This window comes from Grammomys surdaster, unplaced genomic scaffold, assembly GCF_004785775.1.
Source record: "Grammomys surdaster isolate TR1022 unplaced genomic scaffold, NIH_TR_1.0 129, whole genome shotgun sequence".
NCBI classification, from domain to species: Eukaryota; Metazoa; Chordata; class Mammalia; order Rodentia; family Muridae; genus Grammomys; species Grammomys surdaster.
In genome coordinates this window covers 18,073,777-18,095,674 of record NW_021604587.1, presented here as the reverse complement: position 1 = coordinate 18,095,674, position 21,898 = coordinate 18,073,777, and the positions used below count along the sequence as shown (strand labels likewise).

Here is a 21,898-nt window from a genome sequence, read left to right as displayed (position 1 = left end):
TGTCTCTGTCTCTATCTCTATCGTCTCATTTTTGGTTTTTTCTTTTTTTTTTTTTTCAGTCAGGGTTTTCTGTGTAGCTTCTGCTGTCCTAGAACCTGTAGACCAGGCTGATCTGGAACTCTGCCTCTGCCTCCAAGTGCTGGGATCAAAGGATTGCACTACCACTGCCTGGTGAGGCCCTACTTTATGTCTCTGTGTCCCTTCATAGTGTCCAGACTCTTGTAAGCACCAATCTGCCCCTCCATATCAACGAAATCAACCTTTTCATATTCCACAAATAAGCAAGACCACATTACATCTGTGCCTTGCTTATGCCACTTAACGTAGTGTCCTCTGGTTCTACCCACATTTGTTCCAAAGAATGAGATTTCATTTTTTTTTAAATATCTGAGTAACATTTCATTGTATGCAGAGATACCACAGTTTCTTTATCCTTTCATGAACTGATTTGTATTTAGGTTGTTTATATTTCGTGTAAGTCATGCTAAAATAAGCTAGACATGGTGGTACATGCCTGTAACCTCGGTCCCCAGAAAGCAGAGGGAAGAAGGGCATGAGTTTGAGATTATCTTGGGATATTTAGCAAATCAGCCTGAACTAAATAACAAGATCCTATCCCATCCCCTCACAAAAGCTAAAACAAATACAGACGTAGAGATTTTAGTTTTCCTGATTTACTTTTCTTTAATACATACTGATGGTGGGATTGTTCAACCATGGGGCAGTTCAATTTTTGTCTTCCATTTCCACTTTACCAACAGTTCAGAGGGTTGTTGGCACAGCCTGTATTACTTCTTATCTTTTGTATTTTCGGAAGCAGTGATTCTTACCAGAGTAAGATAATATCTCGTGGTTTTGACTGGCATTTCCCCAGTGATTAGGTGTGCTGAGCACCATAAACCTTCATGCAGCTTTCTGCCAGTTTACGTTTTATTTCAAGGTTAAGTATTTTCAGTAAAACCTTTTTTGGTCTCTACAAAAAACAAAACAAAGCAAAACCCTTCTCTCTTGTCTGCACTCCCCACGTTTCTTTAGTAGAACGAAACTGGATTCTTCCACTCTCATCTTTCACTATGGCTTCTTCTTGTCTCACCGACTGAGAAAGACCTTTGAACTCTCAGCAGACATCTTACATGTTTCTACTCCCAAAATTTCTAGCAGTGCTTTATAAATAATAAGTCTCATTCTCTCCCTCTTTCTCCCTGCCCCCCCACACCACCACCACACTTTGAATATCCCACATTCACCCCATTTTGTAGACTACATTTTGAGTTGTATTTAAAACAGGTTTGTGTATTTATTTATCTTCATTTTTTGGTCATGTGACTGTTTTGTCTGCATGCATGTCTACACATCACCCGTGCTTAGTGCCTGCAGAAGTCAAAGAAAGCCTTAGGATTCCCTAGAACTGGAGTTACAGACAGTTCTTACCCTCACGTGAGCTTTGGAACTCTAACCTGGGTCCTCTGGGAGAACAGCCGATGCTCTTAACCATTGAGCCATCTCTGCAGGCCCCAAGACAGCTACTTTTTGATGTTAGCTTTTTCTTTGTTCATTTACATATTACTTCATTCACTTCTGTGCCTAATCAGTCAAGTGGAGTGCTAGGCCTCAGAATATAGAGATCAGGAGGATGTATCCTCACGAACAGTCTGTCAACACACACAAATGGGAATGATTTCTGACAGTGGGATGTGCCATCATGTACTCATCAAGACTGTACTTCGTCATGACAACAGAGGGCAGTTTGTTTTGCAGGGGAGTGAGTGATGTAACATCCCAGCTATAACTCAAAAAAAATATGATTTCTCAACAGGTTGGTTTGAGCTAACTGTCTCATAAATTATGTCATCTCCCATAAGCCTAATGTAGTATCGCTCCACTGACTCCACAGTCATCTGAGAACTGGAGGAGGGTGGCTTCTGAGACATTTGTCATAGGGAACACTTTTCAGGGAGCACTTGCAAGTTGCTTCAGCCAGTAGTGACTATCAATGCTGCTTAAGGTTGTGATTGATCTCTCTGGTACCCAAGGCCAATACCAGGGTTTAGTAAATATAGGAGTAAAACAGATAGACATCAACACTGGCTAGTTTGAGAGTGGAAAGATGCATTCGGGGTCAAAGAAATCACCTCCTCTCAGTTCTGTTGGAGTTCTGATGACACCCAGTTTTCTTTCATTTCCTTTTTGTTTTAAACTTATATGTGTCCAGGAGCACATTGTGGTATGCTCAGGAACATGCTGTCTGTGGATGTTGGGATACCTTCCTCAGTGCTTTCCATATTTCCCAGGGAAGGTCTTTCCCTGAACATGGAACAAGCTGTTTCATCTAGATTACCATGTCAGCAAGCCCTGGGGACCAGCCTGTTTCCATCCCTAGGACCGGGGCTACAGCTATGCACCAACACACACAGCTGCTTATGCAAGTGCTACGGATCTGAACCAAGGTCCTCTGGGTTTCACAACAAGTACTCCATCCACCATACCAAGAGTCTTCCCAGTCTCTTCCCAGTCTCTCATGACATGGTTCTTCTAGATGGCTGAGTGATACTTCCCTGAGTGTTCAGCCTACTCCTCAAGGCCTAATGACAAGTCACGAGATGGATGGAGAGAGTCTGAGCAGAGGGAATAGTGTGTGGAGCGGCTTGGCCGTCTGAAAGGCAGGACATTTACGTGATCTTGGGTCATGTGAGTTGGAGTATTTGAATACAGAAAAGATGAATGAGGACAAGTGGCGACCGTTCTGCTATGCAGAATCAAAGCTTTTATGTCTTACTGTGACTCCTTCTACGCGCTCAGCTCTCTGCTGCCTCCTCACTCACGGATGCCTTTTTGGTATGCTGCGTGCTTCTCTCCTCTCCCTCCAGACTTCATAGTCCACTTTCTGTCTCACAGCTTTAGAGGTCCAAAACATCAACTGGCAGATGCCTGCTAATCGAAGGGCACATCACACAGACAAGTTCTCCAGCAAGGAACTGATCGTGCGGAGAGGACAGCCCTGGGAGATGATACTAGTCGGCAACCGGAGTCTCGCGTCTGGAGAGGATCTGAATTTCATCGTTTCCACGGGTACTCACTCTGCCTCCCCCCACACATGCCCACTAAGCTACCCTTGAGGGATCATTGGACTTTGGGCTATGTCTTGATTCAGGGAAACTATGGGAGCATGAGACTTATGGTCTTCAAATCAAGAAGGATGTGACCTGCATGTTCCCTCCAGTTACCTCAAGCACAATGATGACATGCTTTACTGAATGAAGACCTAGATCAGTGGTTCTCGCCCTTCCTAATGCTTCAGCTCTTTAACACAGTTTCTCGTGTTGTGGTGACCCCAACCATAAAATTATATCACTGCTACTTCATAACTGTAACTTTGTACTGTTAGGAATCGTAATGTAAATATCTGTGTCTTCTGATGGTCTGAGGTGACATGGGGCCACAGGTTGAGAACCACTGACCTAGAGGGATCCACCATGACATCAGAACCTGATTTCTTCTAGGTCCTACCCAGTTCCCTTTGTTCCCTTCATTTTCTGTTTCTCCGACAGGTCCCCAACCCTCTGAGTCAGCCAGGACCAAGGCTGTATTTTCTATCTCCGAGAGAAACACAGGTGGCTGGAGCGCAGCACTCAAAGCCAACAATGGCAATAATCTGGTCATTGCTATTTCCAGTCCTGCCAGTGCTCCCATCGGATTGTACACACTGAGTCTTGAGATCTCCTCCAGAGGCAGGGTCTCCTCTCTGAGACTCGGCACATTCATAATGCTCTTCAACCCATGGCTTCAAGGTAGGTCTCTAAGCATGGCATTCCCACACATCCCTGATGGAAACAATGAGTGTGGAAAAGAGAGATGGCTAGCCTGTGCTCCTTATGGGCTTAGATCTGGTTGGAGATAGCCTGTGGGCCGTGGAAGGAGCAGAAAAGCTACTAGTCAGGAGGTCTGCACTAACCGGCTGTGTGCCTCTAGGCAGTTACACCATCACCTCCATCCTCAAACACTTCCCCATAAAGTGTACATTGTGTCCTTACCTTCTGGGCCTCCCATAGCGGTTTGTGTGACTTTTTATACCCTGTACAGCATGATAAATTATAAGAAACAATAAAAGAGTAAAAGTCTACAATGTGGCAGTGCCCTTCTATCTGAAGGAGCAAATGCCTCATCCTTGAGTCCAGTTTTTAGACTCTTAGGTCAGCTTAGCTTCTCTCTCTAGGCCGAGTACCCACAGTGAGACCTGGAAGTGTCATAGCCCAAGACATCTTTCTTCAGTGGAGATTGGGGGATGGGCCCAAAATGACTCTTGCTCTAACCCCAAGACTATTCTTCAGGAGTGGGAGGACTGATTTTATTGGTTCAAGATGGTATCTGTTTTTTTTATTTCTCTCTCTCCCACCCCCTTCCTCTCCTTCTCCGTGTGCGTGTGTGTGTGCGTGTGTGTAACAGCGGATGATGTCTTTATGAGTAACCATGCTGAAAGATACGAGTATGTTGAGGAAGATGCTGGCATCATCTACGTGGGCAGCGCAGATCGAATTGGCATGTTTGGCTGGAACTTTGGACAGGTAAATGGACCATAAGAAGGCTAGGGTTGTCTCCCTAATACACAAGATGCTCAGGGCTCTTAGCAGATTGTCCCATTTTCCTGCCCTTCTATCTGTTCATTCATTCGGAGCACATTTGTTGATCATTTACTCTGTTCTAGACCCTAAGATAAACACTAAGGATAAATCTGCTCCAAAGGAGTCACAATCTAGTTGGCAAGATGGACTCATTACTGAATTGATGAAGTGAAATATTTCTGATGCCATAACACACAAATAATTAAAAGATCCAGCAAAGAATCTCAGGACAATAATGCAGCTTCTGTTTTTTATTCCACACAAAATTGTAGTGAAGCTCCATTATTGAATATTCTTGGCTTTTCAAACCCATAGCCTTTGTTTTTTGCATTACCGTCTGAGCCCAGAGAGTTCCCTGGTTTTCTCAGCTTAGAAAATGTTTAGGAGAGAGTTTTCACCTTTCATTTTCCAGGCCATACATAAAGGCAGTAGAAAAAAGTACCTTGGGCAGCCAGAATGCCTACATACCCAGAAGTAGGTGGGCAGGTGCCTGCATAGCTATTTTATGTTCCATTATGTAGCTAACTGCATCAAGTTTTTAACTTGAGTCTATGTGTTGACTTAATTACAAGTGAAAAATTGATGAGGCTAAAAGTACATCATACACCCTAGAGTGGGAGCAGGGCTATTTTGGGTGGGAGGGTTTGTGAAAGCCTTTCTTAGGGAGGAGCATGTGAGCCTGAGGAGGGAAAGGAGGCTGCTAGCTAGCCATTTTGAAGAACATTCAGGGAAGAAAAAGAAACAACTGCAAAGACAAAGGCAAGAAGAGCTAAAGGCTGACTTGTTCCTGAGTCCACAGCAAGCTCAGAGTGAACTGTGCCATGCTGTGTCCTGCTCATGTTAGTGGAGTGTGTTCTGCTTCATGTGGAATGAGGGTGAGCTTGCTGGGTAAAGGCTAGTTGTGGTGGCTGCTCTTCAGCCACTCTTAGGTCTGATGGCCACAGAGTGACAGGGCTTGGGCAGGTCCTGTGGTCTTCACCATTGTGCTCCTTGTTCCCGTATTTAACCGATAAACTGGGTCATTTCCTTCATCTTAACATGTGGTCTCATTATAAACAGTTTGAAGAAGACATTCTGAGCATCTGTCTCGCCATTTTGGATAGGAGTCTGAATTTCCGTCGTGACCCTGTGACTGATGTGGCCCGCAGAAATGACCCCAAATATGTTTGCCGGGTGCTAAGTGCCATGGTAAGTAACAGGAAACAGTAGCAAGTACCACTTACCATGTTGTCATGTGACTGCACTTCAGACCGATGAGCTCATGTCTCGTGTGTTTGGTAGCTATGACCTTGCCCATTTTGCCAATAGAGAACATGGAACTCCTATAAATTAAAGGGCTTGCCTGACATGTGTAGTGACCGAGCAGCAAAAGCAGAACCAGACCCCAAGCATGGCTGGTTCCAAAGCTCTTCCTGCCGTATGGCAAGGCCTGTTCTAGATGGCATGGGAACATGCCCTTTTGGTGTTTACCAGGGATAGGGTGAGAGGGGGGATGAGAAGTTCTACTCCATCATGAGGCCTCCTAGGAAGGGGGGAGTGTGTCCAGTGAGACTGGAATGTGGGCCTCCTCAGCAGCATGGAACCCTCAAGTTTCCTGACAGGAGGAAAGCAGAGAGCCCCACTCATTTCTAGACAGAGAAAGAGGCTCAAGGAGCTAATGTGACCTAGTCACAGTGTGTACTTGTGAGTCAAACAGTGTCTTGAGCTCTCTAGTCAGGGCTTCTTTCCATTCCCACGGACCTATACATGAGAACAGCATGTGCATTCACACACACACACACACACACCAATCCTGGAGGAATCCATGGCTCTGCATTCAGTGTGTACAGAATGTCTCCATCAGAAAGGATCTACCTGCTTAAAAATTGAAAGATCACTGTGGTGGCACTTGGGAGTCTGAGGAGGCCAGAGGATCATAAGTACCTAGTCAGTCTCAGCTTCACAGAGGAATCCTGTCTCCAAAGGAAGCTAAAAATCAAAGTCAGCTCTTTCATTCTAACTTTCCTAAATTAAATAACCACATAGAGACAGCTTTAACATCATTTTATGTTGACCCAAGGTTTAGGCACACTTTGGACTATTCCCAGGCTGCTCAAGTTACTTTGTTAGAAATCTGAAGAGGCTTTGGGGGGCATGCTGATGCCTAAGATTAATTAGGGAGGGCTTTTCAAAAGAACAGGATCTGGAACAGAGCCTTGCAGGAAAGAAGTGAGCTGGGCCCAGAAACACTTAAGACCTTCAGATCCAGGAAGGCCCTGAATATCCAGGACAGAAAATGGAGTAAGGGAGCACTGGGCTGAACCTTCTAAAGTGAGTTGCTTAGATAAGGGGTAGTCAATGGAGGCAGAGGTCAAGTAAAACTGGAGAACAGGCCACTTAAAAAGCCAACTTTCCTGCCAGCAAATAGAGTAGTTGAGTCCAGCCTTGAAGCCAGTTGGTTCCTCAGCTGCTGACTCACTCAGCCTGGGGCCAATCCACGCTATCTCAGAGATGGTTTCCTCAGACATGCCTCCCTGCTGTTCTCTCCAGACCCTCCTTTTGGGCTGGGCCAGGCCAGGAGCTAATTATGGCTTATGCAGAGCTTTGAAGTACTTGGCTTTCAGCCATCAGTGACCTTACCCCCAGCACTCATGACCCCTGATGCTGGTAAGCTGCACATCTTCCCTGGTCAAGGACACCCTAGCTTGCATGGTACCACTGGAAGTGATAGAGAGCTCACCTCTGGGCTGGCAGCTAGGGAAGGCTGGTGGCTCGTCCTGGGACAAGATGCTTCTGTGTCTGCTGTCCTCTTTCATAAGCCTTGCTACATTCATAGGTGCTCCAGTGAGAAGGGGCAGATCTGACAGGCTGAAGAGTCAGTCTGTGAGGTCCCAGTCTAGCCTCTCACTGTACAGTTGGAATAAATAGCAGAGTTTAATCTCTGAAAACTTGCTGTAGGGGTACCTCTGATGAAGCTGCAGTGTACTTTGCCTATCTTGGAATGTGAGGTGCAATGGTCAGGGAGACAAACTGACTCCCAAGATCACCAAGAAGACAAGTGAGAGGGAATACCTATGAGCTCTTTCTCCTCCCTCACCTGGCGGTGTATGAAGATGAGTGTGAGCATGCACATTGCTAGAGATTGAACCCAGCTACACACATGCTAGGCAAGTACCCTGCTACTGAGATAGATACAGGCCTGGTCTCTTCTATTACTTTTATTATGGAGAAATCCAGGCCTATCCAAAAACAGAGAGAAATAGGTACCTGTCGTTGGCTTCAAAGACTGTCTACTACGGGCCAGTCTTACTTTCTCTCTGATCCCTTCTCCACAGATGACTTGATGATCCCCAGCATTGCATCCTTTGATATCATTCAGTCTACAAGTACTTTGTGTACACCTGTAAAAGAAATGGAAAAATAGAACTCAGGTCTCCCAAGTCCTCAATGTCTGTCAATGCTGTATCCCATTTGCACTCATTATAATAAATGAACAAATGGAAGAAGGAAGGAAGGGAGGGAAGGAGGGAGGGAGGGCCATATTTCATTTTTTTTGAGAAGTTATATGTTAAAGTTCTAAAATGAATTTTAGAAGACAGGTACACACACACACACACACACACACAAGCAGACAGCCATTGTCTTCTGCAAACAGGACTTCTGGGTCCTGTCTTGCTTCTGACAAACTGTGGAGTCTCCTGCTATATGTCATCTTGAAGGCAAGAACTGATGTCATTCAGGAGCAATCAGACATGGCTCATTAAACAAAGTACCTCTAAACTCATAAAAGCCCCTCCCTCTAAGTGATTTGTTACAATTTTCATTATAGACAGGTGCACTTAAGGCCCCACAGTTTCCTCATCCCCACCTTGTTTTCTGACCTCTGTGCCTCTCTCCTACAGGCAAGACGTGGTATTAATTCATTTGGGATGTGGGGGTGTTTCTGTACAGATTAATGGCAATGACGACAACGGTGTTATTTCCGGGAACTGGAGCGGTAATTACTCCGGTGGCGTGGACCCAAGGACCTGGAATGGTAGTGTGGAGATCCTCAAGAATTGGAAAAAATCTGGCTTCAGGCCTGTCCAATTTGGCCAGTGCTGGGTCTTTGCTGGGACCCTCAACACAGGTAATTTGGGTATGGTGTGCCTTTTATGGGTCCGTGGCAGTAATGGAGTGTGCTAAGGCACCGTCAACAGCATCCTCACACTGACTTTGGTTTGTAGTGCTGCGGTGCTTTGGGATTCCCTCTCGGGTGATCACCAACTTCAACTCAGCTCACGACACAGATAGCAACCTCAGTGTGGATGTGTACTACGACACCATGGGAAATCCCCTGGAGAAGGGCAGTGATAGCGTGTGGTAAGTGATGAGTTGTTTCCATGGGCATAACGCACCGAGTTGGAGGAAGTCTCCCCTGTTGCCCTGGACCTCAGCTCCACACTGGAACTGGAAGGAAAGTAACATGCGAGCCAGGACATTAGTTCAGAGTAGAAATGCTGCTGAGGCTGATCACGTACCTTAAAGGACCCTCACTGTAGGTCTTGGAGGGTCTGACGCCAGTGGAAACCTGGGTCAAGAACCCCAGCAGGCCACTGGAGGTTTACAGCAGCCATTAGACTCATTAGACTTGGCCTCAATTGAGAAGTTAAAATAGAAGCTACTGATTTTCCAACAAAGAATAAAAATTTATCTTAATTCCAGCAACCCTTATCACTTAAGGATTTTTTTCCTCTTTAGGAAGAGTTACTTTGTTGTTGTTAGGTTTTTGGCTGGCTGGTTGGTTGTTTTTGTTTTGTTTTGTTTTGTTTTGTTTTGTTTTGTTTTGTTTTGTTTGAGGGAGAGAATCACTTTGCAGCCCAGGATAACCTCAAACCTCAACTTAAGATGTTCCTCAGCTTCTGAGAGCTAAGTTGGAGGTGTGCACCAACCACGTCCAGCTTATTTTCTTAAATAAGAAAAAAATCCAGTACAATTTCTCATAACTTATATGTATTTATTATGCATCTTTGTTGACAGAATGAAAACATATTTATTCTGGGTTGCAGGTAAAAATAAGAAAATGCATGTGTTTAAGCATCATATATTTCTAATCATAAATATGCCATAGTCACATGGAGCCATATGCACACAGAAATATATGTATATGTGTATTTATATGTTATATATATAATAGATGCCAGATAGAAGTAGATTATGTAAAGCTTTAAAATGTATAATTACTTATAGCAATGTTTACAGTATATGCATATTATTACAACTGTTTAAGGTTATACCATATGATGGGTTATTATCAATGGAATATTCTGTATATATGCAGAGATATCTGTGGCTCTCTCTGCCACACACAGTCAATGATTCCTTGCTTGAGTCAGTTTTGAAGGACACATATGCATAGTTGTTCACAAGTATCCACATGACCAGACGAACTTTATAGCAGTTACCATTTTTGCCCAACTTTGAGCTTGTCTATATAACAGGTTACTTATTATTTCCAGAACAAGAAGGTCTAACTTTTCTGAACTGTGTTCAGTATAACAGAAAAAAAATAAAATAAAAGTAGGGAAAGGTTTTAATACAAACAAACCACCCCATGCTGACAACTGAACTACTCTAAGTGTCCCCTCCCCCTCTACAGGACAGTGAACACATAATTCACCTACGGTCACACAGCTTGAGGAGGTTTTCCAGAGAGTTATATTGGGAGTTTTTCCCCTTTCTTTGGAGATTAGCTGCCTTGTGTTTCTGCTCCCAAGTTTCTCCTCCAGTGAAGCATCAGAGTTGGTCCAGGACTTGATTATCATCCAAGCGTCTTACCAGCTCTCAGCCATATTCTTCTCAGACCCTGTATTTGGTGTGAGATCTAGCTGCTCCCTCCAGAGACCCACACATCAAGCACACCCAAGGAGAGGAGAATTACTAAACTTTTATAGGAAACACAGCTTAATTTTAGGCAGAAAAACTTAAGTCTAATCCTTCGTGTCATAAACGTTGAAAGCTTTAGATGTACACTGCTCTTCATAGGATCTTGACGTTGTAGGTGAGGATTGGTCAGGAAGGGCTTAGCAACAGCTGATGTATGGCTGGAGGCCAACTAGTGTTCTCTGTGCTGATGTTTACATTCACAAATCAGAAGATAGGTATTGATATTTTATTATTTTCAGACTCAACCTACAGGTGAGAGACTGAGACACAGAGAAGTTGAATAATTTCCTTCAAAAGACATAACCAGAAGGTTGAGATGCAATTTGAACTCAGTCAGATTGAATTACAATGCACCAGAGAATGCTGTTGCTATTATCCCTGACTAAAGCCTGAGACTTCCAACAGCTCCTATCTGGGTATTTTCTAAAGGAGGTTGGCAAGACATCACGGTGTGGAAGATTGGGTTGGATTCCTTGACTCACTTTAAACAGTAAATAGCACTTCCTGATAAGACCAAACATATCTCAGGAGTGCCACGAAGAAAAGTGACTTGCCCAAAATCACACTGTGAATTTGTGACTAAGCTACAGTTAGAACATAATAGGTTTCTATGAAAACAAAGAACACTAGGACTAAAAGCAATCTGAGGGAGAGGGAGAGTCCTGGTCATCTTAACAAAGGAGTGAATAGATGCCTACCAAGAGTTACAGCCAGTCCTCTGTATCTGTTCACAGACTCACAGACACTGAACTGGAAATATAGTTAGGCCTACCATGATTTTGTCTGTCTGAACATGATACTACATATATTCTATTTTCTTTCCAACATTGTAGAATTTGGTTCCCCAAGAGGATACTGGAACCAGCCCCTTATGGCCTGTAACTCGCCTAAAGATGAGCAGCTAGGAGACAGACACTCTCGCTGACTGTGAAATGCTTGATTACTTGCTGCTGCTTTTATTGTCTGTGGAGTATTTTTGTACTTAATTTCCCACCTATATATAGAAGGGCTGGGTTAAGCATTCTCTGCAGTTTCTTCCAGGGTTCTCTTGTAGTCACACCTCCAGCCTCCAATCGAGTACAGCTTCTCTCCAGGCCTAAGAGAGATACGCTTTCTTGTCTATCCAGAGCCTTTGCTTTCTTCAGGAGCAGTATACTTTGGGGAAACTCAATGTTTGTGGGTCGTTGTTGTTGTTGTTTGTTTGTTTGTAACCCAGGTTCCTGTTGGGCCACTGTGAAGGGGAGGGCTCTGGAGACTTATCCAATCAGAATGTGGACCCAACTATCAGGAAAAGTTGTCCAAGTTTCCTTGATGATTCTAGCTGCTCTTCTCTGTTCATTCTCTCTCTCTTTCTCTCTCTCCTTCCCTCCTTCCTTCCATCCCTCCCCCCCCTTTATGTAGTTGCACACAGGACACTATCTGTAGATTTTGCACAGCTCCAAGGTAGGAGGCAGATGAGGATTGACCTGCCATGCCCTGTCCTGCTCTGCCCTGCCCTGCTCTGCCTAGGGAGTGGAGTGTTCACTGTTGGTCCCTATTCTTCAGCGACCCATCCCTGTCTTCTTACACAGAGCTCTGCCTTTGAATTCCTGTCCCTACCAACCCTTAACCACTTAATCTGCAGGGAGGTTACCAGTGGACTTAGGAGCCTTGTTCCCAAAGCTGTTCAAATCACCCAGCTTGACTCAGCACTTGCACTGGGACACCGGGTGTCATGAGGTGAAAAGCAGGAACTGTACTAGAGTAGTTTATAGCCACACACAAAGAGCAGTGGTTCTGGAGTAACAGTGGAAACATTGGATGATGTACAAGACACAGAGTTCTGCTCATCACACTCCCCAGATCTAGAAAGGGGTCCTGTGAGGCAGTAGGTGAGGCTGTGTTTGGAGTTTACAGGCAGACAACTCAAGACAAGCTCTAGAGTGGCGGCTTGTGAACTTCCAGGTTTGCATCACGACTAACGTGATGAGTCCTGGAGGAGAGGCTTCTGTGACTGTTGACAAACACGCAGTCCTTCTGAGGCGGGATGCCTGTCTTTTCCAGAGCTGTTTTTCTCTAGTTATAGGAATTTTCAAAATATAAGAAAAGTAAAACTCAACTATGGTCATATTGTTCCCACACTTTAACATTTGATAGTTTCCTATCCATTCTTTAGTGTTTTTTATTGATTGTAGAATTAAGATAATATATTTTGCAAAGTTCAGGAACAAGATAGAACATGTGATAGATGCATCCTATTATGTCCCATAGATGGAAGCCAGCCACTTCATGGTTTCACTTAAAGGATTTGCTTGTTTTTTAGTATGGGACTGAGCTTAGAGTCTTTAAATGTTTTTATATTTATTATTTGATTAAACTCATGTGTGTGTGTGTGTGTGTGTGTGTGTGTGTGTTTATATGTGGAGATATATGTGTGCCACGGAGAGCATGCAGAAGTGCAGAAGTGCAGAAGTCCGAGGACAGGCTGTGGGAGTTGGATCTCTCTTTTCATCACGAGACTTCCAGGGATGTAACTCCAGCAAAGCACCTTTCCCTGCTGAGGCTTCTCTCTAGCCTAGAGCCCAGGATCCTGCCCCTGCTACTCAAGCACTCTACTACTGACCTACATCCCCAGTTGATCATATGGTTTTGTTATATGTTATAAACATGCTCTCCTTGCTACTAAATATCCTTCAAAAGTGAAATTATTTAACTGTCATATGATCCATTATACGTTTAAACTATTATTATGTTCTGTATTAATACTGTGACATTTGTTCGCCTTCCCCTCCCTTACACTCGAATTTCCTGAGTGTAAGTTGTGAGATCACTTTTCTTCATGCCACAGTTTAAGAATCGTAAAAAAAGAAATAGGAATGGTTAATGATTTCTATTTTATAGAGTCAAGGATTAAAGGAGTTAATACAGGGACAAGGCTATGTATCAATGGTAGAATGCTTGCCTAACATACACAAGGTCCTGAGTTCAAGTCCTACCACCACCAACACCCCCAACCCCCCCACACACACACGTGCACACAGACACATACGCATTACTGTTTTCTATCTTGATTTTTAAATTAATTTTCTGTTTACATTTTATTTTAGAAAATCTAATTGTTGATTTGGGGTTTTTGTTTTTGTATTTTGTGGTGTTTGTTTTGGTGTTTGTGTCACTATGTAGCACAGTCTGGCTAGAGTTCACAGTCTCCTGCTTTGGCATCCCAGGATTACAGCTGTGTACTGGACACATAGCTTCCATTTGACGTTCTTACTTTATGTTATGTTAGATAACCTCTCCGTGTTAAACACTGGCTTCATTTTGCTTGTTATTTATTTTACGGCTGTGTGACATTTTATTTATAGCTGTGCAACAATGTATCTGTTCGTTCCATTAGTGGTGATTTTTTTCTTCCAACATCCTCCCTCTCACAAGCAATGGTGGAATGAGCACCTTAGTCTGGACCACTGTGTATAGTCATGAGTTTTCCACTGGAGAAATCCTTCATGGTAGAAATACTGGCTTGATGGGTATGCAAATTTTTAAAGATTTTTATACTCGTTGCCAAATTGCCCTCTGCAAAGGCCATACCACTTTAAATCCTGAAAGTTGGCAGTAGCACTTGCTTTCTTACTGAATGTGACCAAGGCCCCCAGCTTAGACTTTAATCTCTGGTTAGCAGGCATAATCTGCATGGCTGTCATGGTTCCTCTTTGCCATTTTAATCTTCTTTTAATAGCAGTGAGGTTAAAACTAGAATCATATATTCAGTCGTCATGGTTAGGAAAACTGTCACTCTTTATTGATATGTTCTTCTTTATTCCGCTCTTATTGATCTGTATGTATCTAATAACCATAATATGGTAAGTTTCTGTCCAACATATATGTTGTACCTATTTTTCTACTTTATTGGTTTTTCATCATCTTTTTTTCTCCCCCATTTCCAGACATAATTGCAGTGATCTGCAGATCTCTCTTCAAGCATGTTCATCCTTCCTCTCTTACAGCCTTTTCCCTAATAAACTCATCCACTGAATGATTCAATTTCAGATATCAGGGAGGGTGCAGTTAAAAGCATTCCATTCCATTCCATTCTTCTAAAAAAAAAAATCTATTTATCTGCCAGAAGTTCCTCTTTTTTTGTTCTCTGTGAAGATATTTCCCTGTGTGCCATTGATTCTGGTTATAGTTGCTTCTTTAAAGTCCTTGCCTGACAACTTTAACTCCTGATTGTCTTTTGTCTTGAGGCTGAGTTACCGTAATTGCTGGTCCTCTGTGTGTTGAGTTCCTTTGGCTTATATCCCAGGCATGCTGAACGGTTGTATTTTCTTACCGTGTACCAGCAAAACCCTAGATGGACTCAGATTGCAAACTGCTTCAGTACAGTGGGAGCAGCTCAGCTCTGTCATTTTTCTCACGATACTTGATTTGTCTCATGCATGTATAGCTCAAGAGTCACCAGATATGAGCAGTTTATAGAAGAATTTGGGGTTCCTTTCCCTTGATTCTTATGTTTCAGAGCAGCCTCTTCACTCTCCTTCGTCAGCCCCAGCTCTGTTTCCTGTGTCTGAGCCTCAGGTTACAGTCCTGGAAGGATTTCGGGGAGATGATGCCCACCAGGACTAGCAGAATCTCTGGCACAGGGAGTACCTTTAGGGAGGATCTGAGAGCTGCATTTGGTCAGAGAAGTGGTGTTGTCCTTCACTTGTTATATGGCCTTCTGTCTGCAGGAATTTTCATGTCTGGAATGAAGGCTGGTTTGTGAGGAATGACCTAGGACCTGCATACAATGGATGGCAGGTGCTGGATGCCACCCCCCAGGAGAGAAGCCAAGGTAACCCTGCTCCAGCTGCTCTGAGCTTGCCCAAAGCCCTCTGTACCTCTACGATGTACAACAGGATGAAGACTTTTCCTCATTTTGAGTTGTTTATGCTGCCATTTAAGTAGATCCCTCCTCTGCAGCCCCTCCGGTTGTTGCTACCACTGAAGAGCCCTAGCATATGTCAGGCAACAGGGAAAAGATACCCTCCCTTGTCAATAATTACTTCCTTCCTCTGCCACCAGCAGCATGGCCTTCCAGGGCAGAAGTCCTGTGGAGTCAGCAATGGCTGCTCCTGTGTGCCTTCTGACAGGCTAGGCTCTCTTCAGATGGGTTGCCTTGCTTGTGCTCAGGGCCTGGACCTTTGCTTTTGTCTCTCACCTCCTTCTCTCCCATCAAAGATGGATTCCAAGCTCTCTGGGGTTTTTCTTCTTCCTCTCACCTCTAAAGAGTCTATTCTGTCTGCTACCTCATTTTGAGTTGTTTCTTTCAAACAGTAAAAAAGAAATGTATAAAGTAATATAATATATTATATTGAATATAATTGAAACTATCAGAGTGACTCAGCTAGTTATAAAAATACTTAGAAAATACAGTCCCGCTGTCAGCCTAATATCCTTACCCTACCCAGGAACACCTTTCTAAAAGAAACAAAGTATACTGTAAATTTGGGGGTGGAGGAAAACCTTTTGGATATTTCCTAGCCACTGTTTTTTTTTAAACATTTCTGTACAGTTCATAAGTGGCCATAAAATCAAGTCTAAGAACTGTGACCATGTGAAGAAGTGAAAACAAATCAGGACAGAAAGGAAAATAAAGTAGAATATCAGGACTAATAGGACTATCTATTGACCTGTTAAATGCCTCACATATGCAAGAAGTCAAATTTACTTTCTGCGATTTATGGCTTATTTTTTTAAATCTGGGTCACTGTCCTTCGTGTATAAATTGTTGTGTGTTCATTTTTGCATTTTTTTATAATTCTTTCTATGGCTAGTGTTTTGATTTTTTTTTGGTGTGTGCATTTTTGTTTGCTTTGTAAACATGTGGATAACATACATGTATATGCACATAATATAGTGTATGTTTTTACTACATATAGTATGAGAGAGAGAATTTCTATCTTCGTCTAGCCGAATAATCTACTTTACTGAATATTGGAGGAGAAAAGTGAAGGTTGGGATTAGAAACTCAGAGGAGGAAGGATTCCCATGGACTAGACGTTCAGGAAAGATTTCTGGAAATAGAATGTCAGTGCACCTCCGGGCTAGAGTGATTTCAGAGGCAGAAAGGCAACATTTCAGAGAAAGACCAGACTGACCTCAGTGGATCAACCCAGGTGAGACACAAAAATCTTAAATGGAGCTGGACCAGGGACTTGGTACAGAATGATGGTGATGGGTAGCTGCCGCGTGCCAGATCAATGGGCCACAGTTAGAGCTGAGGTTTGGCTGGAGTACAGGCAGAAGAGTGCTGTGCTGTTAAGTCAGCATCCCTTCAGAGTCAGATCCTAGCCAGGCTGGGGTCGATGGGCTTAGCTGTCATTTGCATTCGTCCAAACTCTACATCCTGGCCATCAGGTGTGTTCCAGTGTGGCCCAGCTTCCGTCAACGCAATCCGAGAAGGTGAGGTGAATCTGAATTATGACATGGTCTTCATCTTCGCGGAGGTTAGCGCTGACCGCATCACTTGGATCTATAATAAGAAAGATGGCAGCCAGAAGCAGAATTCTGTGGACACTCACTCCATTGGCAAATACATCAGCACCAAGGCAGTGGGCAGCAACTCTCGCATGGATGTCACAGTCAAGTACAAGAATCCAGAAGGTAGGATTGGTACAGGTGGATGCCACATGGGGCTTGGTGATGGGTGGACAGCTCTGAGGGTGGCAAGAAAAGGAGCCTTTCCCCGACACTCCTACATCTCAGCTAGTTCTACAGAAGTGCCAGGATGTCGCAAGGGCTCTGCTGTGGTTTTCAATTGGGACAGAGGCATCAAGGACAGCTACAATACCTGGGGGAGTTAACATCAGAGCACAGACAAGTGTAGGCCCAGCCCACCTCCAGATATGTCCTTTCTCAATTGTCAACTGAACTGAAGTTACTATGATTGGATATCACAGGGAGAGGCACGGTCCTCAAGGGCTTTGGGAGACATTTCTCTATCAGTTGCTAGTCTCCAAGAACATAGACAGTGAATGCTGACTCAGCAAGGAAACAAACTCAGGGATGTGTGCTTGTGCCACCTGCATGCATAGCCCCCATGCCCTAAGAAGTCCCAGGTATGATCCCTGGAGGAGGCTGATGCCGTGGTCCCTGAAATCTCCATCATCTGTACTGCTGCTGTCCTCCTACAGTAACTAGGAAGGCTATGGTCACTCCAAAGTTGCTTTGGGAACCAGCAGCATAGCAGTTCTCGAGGATGGCAAAACTCCACATTTAGAGGTGTGGTTCAGCTTTAGAAACAGCCCAGAGTTATTGAGTAGTTGCTCTAGCAGGCCATGGGCACCCTCCAGTGGGTTTATATTTTACTCTTTCTGAAATACTTGGGAAAAGTTGACTTGAGACTCAACTGATCACAGTCAATTTCTAGGAGGCTTGGGGGGGGGGAGAGAAAAGTACCTTTCTAAATGCGCCTACAGTGCTCCTGAAATCAGACCAAATCTCCGACAACTGCTGGCCTTGGTGTTAGAAAACTGACTCCAGAGGTGGAGTCTAACTCAAACGCCAGAGGTGTCCACTCTAGGTACCAGTGGATGGACACTTTGCAGTCTGTAAACACTGTTGAAATTCTCTAAAGTAGAAATACACTTGTTTGAGAATGGTAGAGCACTGGAAAGAAATTGTGCATTCCATCATAAACTATCTGACAATTTCCACGAGCCTGAATGCCTACCCTAGGGACCCTGTAGATAAAACACAGCAGATGGTGTCACTGGAAAGGCAGGTGCCAGGCTGGTAATTTCAAAATCATAATGTAAGACAAGTATAAGGAACAGGAAACAAATAAGCCGGAACAGAAGGCGACTCTCAGTCCTACCTACCACTTATAACAGGCTTCATAGGTTCTGTGATTTTCTTGTCCCCCTGCCAACAAAACAAGAATAGCAGTGTCTCTCTTGGGTTGGATTTCAATACAAAAACGCACACAAAGTACAGTGTTTGGCACACAGTACAGACTTAATGACTAGGATGGTGGTCTCCATCCATTTGGATACCCTCCCTGGAATAATGCCTTCCCACGAACTACTTTGTTCAGGTACTGCTTACCTGGCTGCACGAGACTGTGACTTTCCCTATCACTCTCACATGTTGATCCTGTTCCTCTGCAGTCCTAGCAACCTTCTAAGCAATGGAGAGAGGCCTAGTAGGAAACTCCCTCCAGGGTTCCTGCCAGTTCCTCTGCTCATGCATGACAGCAGGATGGAACAGCTGTCTGATGTTACCCAGATCTTCTTGTCTAATGATGCCCCTTGGTCTCAGAGAGCCCCAGGCAGGAAAAGCTCATAAAAATGGGTTGCTAAGCATTTGCACAATAGCAATCCTGTGGTGAGAAAACAGCAGCAGGAAGCATAGTCTTGAGTAAGCTCAGCAGGTGACCTATATAGGCTCTGGAACCTCCTTGTGCAAACGCCTGCTTCAGGGACTCAGGCAAAGAGCCTCAGAGGCTCAGCACAGCCTTCAGCTTTGGGTGTGGACTGACAGCTCAGCTAGAGAATGGAAGGGCATCCAGAGGAGCCTGACCCTCCGGGAGCTCTCAAGCCGGGTAATCTAGCCACTTACTTGCAGCAGGGTGGGTACAAGGGAGGATCCTTAGACCAGGCTCCAGATCCCTGGAGATGAATCCCTCCCTTTCTTCATCCAAATCCCAGAGTAGTCCAAACCAGTAGCTTCTCTTAGATTTCATGAGTCTCTGAAGTCCCTGCCAGGAAATTTACATAATTCATGAAAAGGACTCACTAACTTGTAGAGTACTTATCTTAAGCCTTCTGGTTTACTTTGAAATGTTCACAGATTGGTTGGGGGAAAGCCTAGGGGTCCATACATACAAATTGGGTCACTCTTCTGTCCTCTTGAGAGGCTAAGACCTTCTGCTGTGTGGTATACGTGCCTGCAGGTCAAAGCCGGGAGTGGACGGTGAACTGATTAGTCAGTTCATTAGTCCTGAGCTTGGAGTTGTTTGCTCTGTCCCCAGTGTGCCACAAGTCTTTAGGATGTCACCAATGCTGTCTTCTCAGAACTTCTGCTGCCTAGTCGGAGCTACAGACCTACAGTAGGTTCTGCTGACCCACAGACTCAGGAAACGCACCCTTTGTTAGAGCCCTTGCGGTTTTGAGACTCTGAATTTCTCAGCAATTCAAACTATCCATGACTTGGAACCTCATCAGCCTCAGGATGTTCTTGCTGACTCGCACAGACAAAAGTGTCACTTGCTGACTCTTGAAGTGCCTCTAGACACAAACCCGGGGAATGTGGGGAAGTGATTTAGAGTTCTTTCTCATGACTCTGGCTTTGCTTGTGGGTTCGTTTTTACTCCTCTCTGTTTGGTTTTGCCGTTTGCTTTTAAATGGCTTGTTCTTCAAGTCTCAGAAAAAGGCCTTCTATCCAAAGAAAGAGAAAGGAAGTGAGAAAGAGATGGAAGGAAAGAGGCGGGGAGGGAGGGTGGGAAGGAGAAAATGGAAAAAAAACTAATTTAAAACACAGAAATGATGAAGTGCTGTAGTAATGTTTGCAGAAACTGACCGAACTTTCCCTGCGACTTCCTGAGAGTATAGACTTGATTTAAAAAGTACCAGAGCCCGGCTGGCCTGGAAACCTTATACTAAGAAGGGTTAATGGAGACCTGACAAGATTAGACACTTGCTGGGAGCATCTTGGGCAGATGGAAGTGGTGTCAGTGTTAGATCTAGTCACTTTCCAAGCGGGTCATTCTGTCCTTTGTCTGATTTGCAGCTACATCCCTGAGGTATCCTTGTTTTGTTTTGGTTTCTCTCACCAATACACAGGTTCCAAGGAGGAAAGACAAGTACAGGAAAAGGCTTTGAGCAAACTCAAACCTAATGCAACTTTCGGTCCAACGTCTTCAAGGAATTCGGAAGGGGAAGAAAAGGAGCCCAGCATTTCTGGGAAGTTCAAGGTCACTGGGGCACTGGCAGTAGGCAAAGAAGTCAGTCTGTCTCTGACGCTCAAAAACATGACTAGTGATAGGAAGACAGTGACAATGAACATGACAGCTTGGACCATCGTCTACAACGGTACCCTTGTTCACGAAGTATGGAAGGACTCTGCCACAATATCCTTGGAGGCTGAAGAAGGTAACTCATCCTGTAGTTGATAGAACTCAATCAATCTAGGGCCCAAAAGAGTTGGTCACAGATGGGATCCTACTGCTTTTGGTGAGTTGGCTGACTGTGGACAGAGTAGTGAGTGGCCTCCATGGGTAAGCCTTAGTTCTGATGCTCTGGAAGTTGCTGTCCTATGAGCAAGGCCAGTCACTGTGGCGCTAACTACATGTTTATTATGCCCTAGCAAAGGAAGAAGGGAGGCTTTAGCAGTTCATAGCCACAGTACAGTGTCCTGTACGGGTTTGTGCCACCCTGCCTGATTTTCAGAGTGAATGGAATCTCATCTGACCTTCTAAAAAAAGGGGGTGATTTCAAGCCTCATGTTACAGAGGTGAACAGAAGGCTTCAGATACTTGTAACTCTCTTGTGCCATGGTAATTAAGGGCCAGTGCCGAGGTCTTGGTCCTTGGTTTTCTGATGTCAAGCCCAATGTCACCTGTTTGCTAGGTTTTGTAGCTGTTGTCCTGCTATAGGTTTGACCTTGGGTGGTCTTTGAAAGATCCCAGGGTCTTAAATCCTTACCCCGTGTTGCCTGAAGCTTCTTGGCTCTGAGTGCAGTTTTTTTGATGACAGTAACAGGTTTTCTTGGAGATCTAAGCATTTGGGAGGTTCAGTGACTTGTTGTTCCAGGGCAGCAGAGGTGGGAAGGGAACCAGGCAGAGCAGAGGGAGACGGATTCTGTGGGATTAGAATGTAGGTGTGTGCCAGCATTGACAAAATCCGGGAGCTGTTATGAAAAGTTTGGGCTGACAAAGCAGATTGACAAGGGTGGGGTGACTATTTGCTTCACATCAAGAATTAATAGAAACTGGTTAATTATATAGCCTGTCCTGAAAGAATTCCAAGAAAAATCGAGCTGAATTACCTCTGCTAAAAGGCAGAATCCCTTCGCAGTTTGTCTTCCAGCAGAAATGTCAGTGTCAGAAGCAACTGTTGGTGTTATTTACTTCTGACACTTAAAAAAAAAAAGGAGGCCAGGGTCTCCTGGATGCTAGGCAAGAAGGCTACCAAAGGTAAATCTCTAGCATAGGACAACCTATTTCTGTAAGCCAAAAATACTCCCTATGAAGGGGGAAAACATTTTAGTCCTCTAAAAAAAAAAAACAACAAACAAAAACCGGGAGTCCTGACGCTCAGATACTTCCCAGATAAACCTGAATGGGTCTCGTTCCCTCTCTGAGCCTCAAAGTCAGACCACTGAGAAAGTGGCTCAATTGACTTGAGGATTCCGTC

General features: G+C 44.3%; 1 protein-coding gene across 1 annotated transcript in view; it reads left to right on the top strand.

Moving 5' to 3' along the window:
• Tgm3 (transglutaminase 3) overlaps positions 1–21,898 on the top strand; it is a 34,606-nt gene that overhangs the window by 7,531 nt on the left and 5,177 nt on the right. The window contains exons 2-10 of the mRNA XM_028756657.1: positions 2,896–3,069; positions 3,549–3,788; positions 4,444–4,562; positions 5,679–5,807; positions 8,550–8,727; positions 8,825–8,960; positions 15,233–15,336; positions 16,902–17,147; positions 20,327–20,635. Coding sequence (XP_028612490.1) covers positions 2,896–3,069; positions 3,549–3,788; positions 4,444–4,562; positions 5,679–5,807; positions 8,550–8,727; positions 8,825–8,960; positions 15,233–15,336; positions 16,902–17,147; positions 20,327–20,635 — 1,635 coding nt within the window. The remainder of the gene's footprint in view (positions 1–2,895; positions 3,070–3,548; positions 3,789–4,443; positions 4,563–5,678; positions 5,808–8,549; positions 8,728–8,824; positions 8,961–15,232; positions 15,337–16,901; positions 17,148–20,326; positions 20,636–21,898) is intronic.